The sequence below is a fragment of the Olea europaea genome, unplaced genomic scaffold, assembly GCF_002742605.1.
Source record: "Olea europaea var. sylvestris unplaced genomic scaffold, O_europaea_v1 scaffold1020, whole genome shotgun sequence".
NCBI lineage: Eukaryota > Viridiplantae > Streptophyta > Magnoliopsida > Lamiales > Oleaceae > Olea > Olea europaea.
In genome coordinates this window covers 281,106-292,123 of record NW_019227527.1, presented here as the reverse complement: position 1 = coordinate 292,123, position 11,018 = coordinate 281,106, and the positions used below count along the sequence as shown (strand labels likewise).

The 11,018-nt window shown below is 32.0% G+C and overlaps 1 protein-coding gene across 1 annotated transcript; it reads right to left on the bottom strand.

Moving 5' to 3' along the window:
- Positions 1-634: 634 nt before the first annotated feature.
- Positions 635-1,134, bottom strand: LOC111372667. Its single transcript, XM_022995047.1, has 2 exons — positions 849-1,134; positions 635-807 (listed from the first exon to the last, which is right to left on the bottom strand). The coding sequence occupies exons 1-2, from the start codon at positions 1,132-1,134 to the stop codon at positions 635-637; spliced, it is 459 nt and encodes a 152-aa protein (XP_022850815.1).
- Between the last annotated feature and the right edge of the window lie 9,884 nt (positions 1,135-11,018).

Below are 11,018 nucleotides of genomic sequence, written 5' to 3'. Positions count from 1 at the left end.
TGCTGATTACCCTATGAAAAAATTTTGAATTTATGTGCAAAATATTTTATTAAATAAATATATTATAAAAAATAAGTATGAGAATTAAAAAAAAAATTATTTTAATATGAGACAACAAGGACTTATTTTGAATAACCCAGCAAATAGGGGGGCCCGATGGCCCTATCCATCTAGCATCGTCCTAAAATTAAGCTTATGTCAGATATATTAAACCCCCGTTTGGAACACATTAACGTAAAAATGAGAATTAAAAATATAATTATTATGGTCTCATACAAAAAATAAAAATTCAAATTTGATAGTTTAATGTGATGGATAACAGTCATATTTTTCATTTTAATAAGAAAATAATGAGAAACAAACGGATGTTAAATATCATTTCCTTCACTTGTTTTCTATGGTTCCATACTCCTTCCATTCTTTTCAATTCTCCCTCAATCACGCTAATCAGACCAGCCCCCTCGTCTACGTTATCACTGCATCCATACCCACTCTTGATTTTTTACATGCTATGAAGCCATGGAAGATGACTATGATATATTAGCTCCCGCGAATTTGCCCGCACTAAATAATATTAAGAAAGATGCCGGCTCCAATATAGTGCTTCTTATCCAGCATCATGAAAAAATTAAATTCAACCTACACTAGAAAAGTGGAATGTGGGCATTGGTAAAGTTTCAAGCCCCATTCTTCTACAGTAATGGTATGAAGACATGACAAGAAGCTGCTTTGAAGTTTGTTTACAAAAAGAATGATCGAAAGATGCAATGCCCACTTCGGAAACCATCTTCAAAAACTCATCCAAACCTAGTCCACCAAATTTGCTCATCCAATTCAAGAAATTTCACAGGGCAAAAGCAGAGCTCCATTGGCCTGGAACCCAAACTCTTCTTTTGCATTGTGAAGCAAGGAAGCAATAACCGGAAAGTCGAGGAAGCAGGTGGCGATCAAGAAAAAATGGCGTTCTAAGCCCACGTAAAAGAGCCAGAGCCTGTCCCCCGCCACGTTGATCCGATTGGTTCCTCGGAATCTGAGGCGGCGATGGATGAGGAAAGGAGACGGTTGAGGCTTTTTGCTTTTCCAGCGTTGAACAATTTGAGTGATCATATTGACTTTCTTGATGGCTTTAGCCATTGTTATGGAATTGCCAAATTAAGAGAATCCATTCATGTTCCTTAAGTTTGCTCAATGTTCCTTATAAACAAAACTAGATACTACTGTAACAATTTACAACAAGACAATGGCGTTCCTCAAGAAGATATGATAGTTCGAGCCCTCAAGAATTCAGTGAATCTTGAAGGTTTAAGTACAATGAAAAACGAAGAAAAGATTCTTGATGAGATTTAATCCCAAAACTTAATATATATTATAATAAATAATTCATATTGACACTTGAATATGTACAAAATTTTTATATAATTAATATTATATTGAATCCACTCGTCTATAATAGTATTGTTGACCCTAGAAATTGGTCCTTCTACGTAGCCAACTGAAAGCTACTCCACTTATTCCTTCTTGCACACAATCAGCGAATAGTCAGGCGCACACGGTCGGAACCAACAGGGGTGGCGGCGGCCGTATACACTCCGATAATCAAGTCAAGTTTGGGTGATCGGAACAGTATTCAGGAGGCTATGCAAATCAACAATAAAGGGGGAGGAGAAAATATATAAACTTGTTATGGAGTGCTATGTATTAAGAGTTTCATTACCCTTACATCTTGTCAAACTTTGGGTATTTATAGGTGGTATGAACCGTTGAATGTGGAACGCGTGTATACATCTGACGGTATGAAGCGTCTGCTCATAGGCGTCAATCAGCCTCGTTTGTAGAGTGGGTGGACAGTTTGTTTCCTCTGAGTTGAATTGACATAGAGTTGATAAGTCACATCAACTAGTCTCATGGAGATATCAAATCAATTTAAACCTTAGGTGCAGGACAAATCTCAAATTGGCAACGGATCTTCTAACCGGGGTCCACTTATCTCGACCTCGGAGGTGAGATGCTTCGACGGATCAGTAGTAGGAATCGCTATATCACTTCGGAGAAGTTTCGGAAGGGTCGTTTTCAGGTCAGAATAAGTGGTGCTGCGCGAGGTCCACTTGATCTCATCCTCGGAGGCGAGATGACACTTCGGTATTCGAGGCGTGTATAATCGGAGCGTAACAAGTATAAGAAGATATATTTTTTTAATTAATTTTTAATCTACAGGCGCATAATTTGCTATAAATAGCTATGACTAAACTTGAATATATAGAAAACATCATCTGCTTGAACACTACATCGTCCCCACTCATCTAAAAGATTACACGAGAAGATAATTTTGTTAATTTATGAAATTATTTTGAACAATTTTCAAGGCAGCCGCAGTTAAGGCCCCTTATGCTTAACATTATTTTATGTTACTAATTGCTATCACGTACGTTGTACGATTTTTGTATATATCGTATTTTTATTAGTGTATATATTTTAATTTTTTTGGAAGGTCTTTGAAACAATATCTAAAAATATTTCCATGATATAAGAAAATAATTGTAATTTATTTTTACAATTACATAGTAGTATGTTATATAAAAAAATATATTTGTATATTTCATACTTGAATGAGAAATATACAAACTATTTTGCTTGTATTCTTTGATAGTGTTGATATGATTGAATTGAGCGTGAAGATTATATTTCTAAATTTTGTGTAATTCAATATTGTAAAATTGAAAAAAAAAAAACTCTCCGCACAGTACGGAGAGAGTTGAATCAAGTGCGGAATAAAAATAAAAAAAGGTGCAGAAAGAAAAAAACTTCTCCCCACAATGCGGAGAGAGTTGAACCATATGTGAAGAGTTTACAACTCTTCGCACAGTGCGGAGTAAAAAAAAAACTTTCCACACAGTACAGAGAGAAAAAACTGTCCGCACAGTGCGGAGAATTGTTTTCAAATTCTTTAATTACAAGTCAAATTTCAAAATTGTAAATTTTTTGTATATACAACGAAAAAGAGTCAAAAAATATGGCTCAAAATCAATTATGTCTTCTTTAAATTTCAGTTACAGCTCAATTTTTGAGCATGTAAATCATATTTATGGTTTTGGAAAGAAGTTTTCTCGTGATTCATACAATGAAACAATATGTAAGTTGTGCAAAGAATGATATATTGATAGTATCATGACATTGCTTTCACAAATGGAGGCCCTTGGGTACCACCCAAATTCTATATTTTACACTTGCTTGATAACAGCTCTTGGACATTAGAAGCGGATACAATTTTCAATGAAATTATACTTTCAAGTTGTAAGCCAGAAATTAAAGTGTTCAATGCATTGCTCAAAAGTTGTTTAAGGAAATGTCTCTTGGAACTTGCAGATAAAGTCTCGAGAGTTTTTGTTTTTCTCTTCACACTGTGCAGAGAAATAGTTTGTTATCCCTCTGCACTTTGCGGAATCTTTTTTTTTTTATGCTCATGTGTGGAGATTTTTTTTTTATCTCATGAGATTTATATATACTAAAATTATTATTATATTTTTATATTGTTGGCATGATGCGTATATGGAAGAATATTTATCAATCACTATAAACAAAATTCTTCACAAAATGTAAAAAATAAAAATGCATAATAAATCTTCTTATTACGCTAATAAAATTAAAATATATTTTTTTTTACAAATAATATAAAAAAATCATTTTTATCTTCAACAAAAAAAAACACATTTAAAAATTAGCAATTTCATAACCACTTTTTTTTTTTAAATTCTCATAAATACAATTATAAAAAATGAAATAATATTGAATTACAACATTTAATACTTAAAAAATTCAATATTAAATAAATTTTATACATTTATAACAAATTATAAATCCATATATGCGGCTTACCGTATTTGCAGGCAGCTTACCGTATATGCTGCCTACCGTATTTGCGGCTTACCGTATTTGCAACCTACCGTATTTGCAAACAACTTATTGTATATGCACTTTATCGTATTTGCACATTACCGTATATGTTGTCTACCGTATTTGCAGCCTATCGTATTTACAAACAACTTACCGTATTTTCACATTACCAAATTTGCAGCTTACCATATATGATGCCTACCGTATTTGCAATTTACCGTACATGCTGTCTACCATATTTGCAGCTTACTGTATTTTTATATACCAATTTTTACACTTACAAATACCGAGAATGCTAAATATCGTACACTCATTTACCAAACCGAATTTCAAAAAAAAAATTCAGAGTTTTATTTTTCCAACATAAGTATAAAATAAATATTAAATATATATGAAACACAAAATATAAATGCATATGACTATGCTGCTCAATCTTCAATTTTCCAATATTGAGTTACACAAAATTTAGAAATATAATCTTCACATTCAACTCAATCATATCAACATTATCAAAGAATACAAGCAAAATAATTTTTATAATCTCGTATATTTCTTATTCAAATATGAAATATATAAGTATATTTTTTTTAGATGACACAATACTATTATACAATTTGTAAAAATAATTTACAATTATTTTCTTATATCATGGAAATATTTCTAAATATTGCTTTAAAAATTTTCAAAAAACTAAAATTTATATACTAATAAAAATACGATAAATGCAAAATTCGTGCAACGCACGCGATAGTTACTGTGCGGAGTTTTTTTTTTTTTTTTTTAAACTTTGCATTGTACGGAGAGTTTGTCAACTCTCTGCATTGTGCGAAGTTTTTTTTTCTTTTTTTATTCCGCACTGTACGAAGAGTCCGCACTTTGTGAGGATAGTGTCCGCACAGAATGTCATCTCTCCGCATAGTTCGGAGAGTTTTGTCATAATGTTTGCCATCTCTCCGCACTGTGTGGAGAGATTTTTTTTTACTTCGCACTATACGAAAAGTTTGCCAACTCTCCATACATGGTTTGTCATCTCTCCGTACAATGCGAAAAGTTTTTTTCTTCATTTTTTACTCAGCACATGGTTTACCATCTTTTCACAATGTGCGAGAGTTTATTTATTCATTTTTTAAAGCTCATGTATGAAGATTTTTTTTTTTTGCTCATGACAGTTTATATTTACTAAAATTATTATTATCTTTTTACTGTTAATGGTATGATATGTGGAAAAATATTTGTTTGACATAAATAAAATAAAAAATAAAAAATGACATCATGTATAGTAATTTTATGACATCATGCATAGTAAAATTGTATTCATTTACTATTGCATGAATAGTAGACCATCCTTTCCCTTTTTATTAGAAGTTAGATAAGTCTAAAAATAATAGTGGGACAAGAGAATTATTCTTTATAAAATAAAATAAACAGTACATATACTAGAAAATGGTTATAAGGTAGGCACGAATTGGACACAATATTTCATTACGGCCAACTTAATTTTTTTTTTTTAAGTTTATTATTTAAAATTAAAATTTTTAAATCATACAAGACCCCATTAATTTTTATTTTCCACCTAAGAAGATATAAAATATATATTTTACATATTTAAGTCAAATCTCAATCTTAAACTATCAAAGTTTAGCGTTTGGCTTAGCTTTAAAAGGTTACTTTTAAGAAAGTTTTAAATTTAACATTTTTACTGGGGAAATTAGATATAAATAAATAACTTATTACGAATGTTACATCTACTTTAATATCAAAATAAGTGAGAAAAATGGCATATCCAAATATATTTAAATTAAAAATGTCATTTTAAAGTGAGTATGAGTAACATTTAAATTTGACCAAACATGTTAGTCTCACTTAAATGAAAAATAGGTTTTAAAGTTGGGAATTGAAATTTCAAATTAATTAAATGAAAATCAAGTATTTGGTCAGACATGAAATAGATAAAATTGCTATACTTTTCAAGTACCAACCGGAACTCCAATATTTAATGTTTGACAAATTTTGATGTCATATTTTCACACTTGTCCTAACAAAAAAAAATAAAAAATAAAAATAAATAATCATTTAACTTTTAGCCCCTGTTTGGTTCCCATTTTTTTCTCATTAAAATGAAAAATATGATCATTATCCATCATATCAAGCTACCGAATTTGAATTTCTATCTCTTGTATAGGACCTGTAACGACTATATTTTTCATTTTCATTTTTCAAAAAATGAGAAACAAACAGGGACTTAACCACCATATAATGGGTAAAGTGTGCACACTGCGTATACACGGTTCAACCTAATAAATAAATTAGTATAATTAATATTGTATTATGTCGACTAATTTAAATATTGTTTCTTTTGTAATTTCATTCTATTCCCATCACCATCATATTTGTACGACAATAATCACATAAAAAAATGGGTACCATGTGCACACGGCTTGAACACGGTACAAGCTGGTCAACCTAATAAATAATTTTTAAAGAAATTATTGAAAGACAATTTAACAATAGTAATTAAGTCGCTTCTTTTTAATTTTTTATTAACTCGAGCAATAAATTATTGATGAGCGTGATTTATTTTGTTATTGACTCTTTAAAATAGAGAGTATCTTAAGTTTAAAGAATTTCATGGAGATACTCTTGATTTCATTTAAATATTGTTTTTAACACGCTTCATACCATATAAACCATATTCATTTTAGATCAAAGATTTGACGCGTGCACAACTTTCATAAATAAACGACAATGAGATTTAAAATCCAACTCTTTGTATGGCTCTAATACGATCCATATGATCCGTGTAAATTTTCTCGTCTAAAAGTTTAAATTATTAAAAAGTATAATAATTTATATTTTGTCTCTAACAGAAAAATATCAATATAAAATGCGCTGTCATGAAATTTGGAATTAAAATAAAGAAAATTATTGTGTTCAATCAATAAATGATGAAGTATTCTTTTACTTTTCAAGCCAATTATGATAGGTTGCTTGACCAATTCGAGCAATCATACAAAGAACAAATACATTGTATTTGTAAAAACTGCCATGTTCCGATGGTATGGTTTCCATAGCTAACAACAAATAGTTTTGTTTATCAATTTCTTCCACACATCAACAAGAGGGAAAAAAAAGAAAGGAAAAGAAGGTCTAAGCTGGTTTATGTCAAATGAATACTACTAAGTAGGGCAGGCTCGACCCTGATTCTAAGGTATAAATTAACTTTATTTGGCTAAAAAATTTATTCTACGTCATCATCTAATGTTTTTCGAGCTTATTAAAAATATTTATCTTATATTATAGCCAATGAAGTTTAAAAGTGTCGATCTCAATCTTAAACTTAGTATATGGTGAAGTAATGAAATTCACATTGACAATATCCCAACAACGTAAAACACGAGCTCATTATATATATACACACACACACATATACACGCACATGCACACGCACACCCTACATCATAAATTATAAAAATATGGAGGGAGAAATGTGTAAATTTAAAGAAAAAGTAAAAACTAGCGTAAAAAATCATAAATTGGGTAGGCCCGCACTCCGCCACTCACGGAGGAAAGGAACACGTGGCAAACTCGACAAAGAAAGGACCAAGCATTTCGCCGATGGAATCCACCAATAGAAGTTCACCACGCGTAAATCAACATCTTGTGGGGACCATGAGGCATTAGGTGTACGATGTGGTCCCACTTTCCTGGTAATGTGGGTCCAGAATTTGCTCCTGTGGTCAACTGGGTTCAACCGCAGCACGGGAAAATATGGTCCCCCCTAATGTTAACTGGGTACACAAAATATGATCCCATTCCTATAATGTTTGTGCAAAAAAGTCATGGTCCTCTACTAATTTTGTTGCACTAGGATAGGGGAAATTATGGTCCCTTTCCAATATAAAAAAGTTGAATCTCAACCTTAAGGGTAACTCACCGCTCCTGTCCTGGAGTATCGTGAGGGAGGTAAATCGCAGGTTATGCCTTCAACTTCAAGGGTACATGGTGGAAGGTTGCTTGTACACTTGCACTTACCCAAGAGCCAAATCCATATTTCAGGATTCGAACTCTTAACATGGCAGCATCAAGTAAAGCTGGATTTCTTCACCCTCCCCTTTTACCACTTGGAGATGTTTTTGACTTACGATTGACCTTGTTATATATAGGAAAATTCTTGTTGTAAATATTCAGATGAACCCCACACCTGTGAGTGGGGGACACCATTATGTACAAATTTTTATGTACACACAGCACACTCCTTATATATAACCATCAAATTTAAAATGTATTGACCCCCAATATTTAGTGAATTTTTTTTATTTTTTTTACCATCCATTCAACCTCGATTCAATTATGGTTCAACTCTTTGACACTTGATCAATTACATGATCGATTGATTTTCAAAACACTAAAAATTATTTGAATAATATCTATTTGATCTCATCATTTTCCTCTTTCAATTGTGTCATAATCTACGTGTTTTTCCTTTTCTTTTTATCCCACCCCACCGCATACATGCGTGCACGGACAAAATCACCACCAACGAATTTGAAATATTTATAAAATCACCACCAGCGAGCTTTTTTCCGAGCCCGAACCGGGCCGAGCAAAATCAAAATCTAATTGGTGTGGTTAGAGAGGAGATGAAGTTACAACCTCTATAGTCATGGACGTATACCCTAGTCCTCAGTATAGGAATGTCAACAAATCGAGTCGAGTCAGCTCGCAAGCCGAAACTAGAGGCTCGGCTCGAGTAGGGTAAAATGAGCAAGCTTTTATCCGAGTCCGAACCGAGCTCGGCCAAAAAAATTAGGTTCGACCCAAACTTTCGGCTCGAGCTAGCTCAATTTTGATTTTTGGTATTTATTTATTTATTATTATTTTTTTAATTCAAATAAGGTAGCATACTGCTGCCTTTAAAATGCAATTTTTTTTTTTAAATATAGGCTCATGAGCCCGAGTCGACGAACTACACGGGTCGTCTCGGGCTTTGCCCGACACCCCAAAATGGGACTCGACCTTTTTCCGGATCGAGCCACGAGCGGCTCGAGTTGACTAGCCCGATTGTCATCCCTACCCTATAGCCCATTTAATTTTTTAGTATAATTTTTTTTATGTAAATTTCTTTTTTGTATAAATTTATTTATTTTTACACATTATCCTAGCTTGTAGTACAGTCCTATATCCGTCGCTGCCTATAATTAAGTAACAAAGTGGCAAAATGGCCGAGGTGTTCCAATGGTACCCCCTAAGACGAAAATTGGGCGAAGTGAATAGTTGCTTTGCTGGCGAGGCGTAATAGTCGTGATGCAACTAAAAGCGCAAAACAAAAAAAAAAAAAACACTATCAAAATCCTATGATACTTAATTGTTGAACCTATGATACTTAATTGTTGAATTTTGATAGTAGTAACTTCAAATTGATGTTGCAACATGTAAACCTAATAATAATGACATTTAGCACAAACGTTGTTATTGTCATAAATGATAGATAAATTTAACATAAGGATTAGATGATTCATTTAATTTATTCTATCATTTAATATCGTCTAGTGTCATTTAAATTAATATTTAGCATTGTAATGATAAATAACATTACAGGTTTGTTCGAGCTCCATTCTTGAATAGTACATTGATCGAAAATGTAGGGTTAAAAATAAGGAAAAATTTTAAATTTGTGTGTAATATTATTTATTAAAGAATGTGCGGTTGAAGTGAGATAAAACACTATTCAAAAATGCATTTTTTTTTCAAAAAATGGTGCTCAAACGAGGGCTACACTAAACCTAATAAAAACACTAATAAAAAAAAATGCTGTCTTATTTTCTACCTGCTTAATAAATTATAAAATTAACTCTAATGAATCTAGTCCCAATTGCTAAATCAATAATTCAATTAACGATAATTCTATATGTACATTATGATATTCATAAGGGTCCTCATAATATACATGTGAATTCCATAAATGAAAGGTTGAATTTTTTTTTCAACTCTTCAATAACGTTATGTTACTTGTACATTATGAATACATTCATAAACACCATAATATACATATAGCATAACAAATTAATCCATATATTTGGTGGGTGTTCAATCAATGACGGCAACGTAAACCCATGTACTAGACACGTGTCAATGGAAGATTGAGATAGAAAAATAAAAATTCAAAAAAAAAAAAAAAAAAAAAAAAGATTGAACCCCAACCTTAAGCGCCCTACCGTCGCACCCCTGGAGTATCGTGAGGGAGGTAAATCACGGGATGTGCCTCAACAGGTCAGGGAACAAGAAATTGCCCGTACACTGATTCCCACAAAGAGTCAAATTTCATATCTCAAGAATCGAACCCTCACGCTGCGGCTGTCAATAAGGCTGTGACTATCCCACTCCTTTCATTTGTACCATTGGATTATGCCCCGAGGGGCAATTAACGATAATTGTACATGTATATTATGGTGTCCATAAGAGCATCCGTAATGTGCATGTAAATTCCATAAATGAAGGGTTGAATTTTTTTTATTTTTTATTTATTTATTTTTTTTGTTTTTTAACTCTTCAATGATATTATGTTACTTGTATATTATGAATGCCCTCGTAGTCACCATAATATTCATTTTCCATAGCAAATTAATTCATATATTTGGTAGGTGTTCAATCAATGACGGCAACATAAACCCATGTGCTAGACACGTGTCAATGGAAGATTGAGATAGAAAAATGCGTGAACATGTGTTTCATGGGTTCATGTGCCCATTTGCCCACCTAACTATTCAACTGAAGAAGTTCATAAGAAATTGTGTCTCTTGATACTTTATTCCCAATAATAAGTGACATGTCCAACCGACCATTCCACTGAGTTGTAGTTGTGGACTCGGTGTGACAAGATTTTTTATTTATTTATAATTTTTTATAGAAGAGCTTCTGAAAAAAATAATTTTGAATCAATTTTTTCTAAAAATTCTTTTAATCAAATAAAGTGTCTTTAAAATATTATCCAAATACATCTAAAAACAACTTCTTAATCTTAGAAGTAATTTTTTTACTTTTCAAAAGTACTGTCAACCAAAGACAATATTTCTTTATTCCTGAAAAGGTAACTCTCTCTTTGTAAGTTAGAAAAGGGTATGTCACAT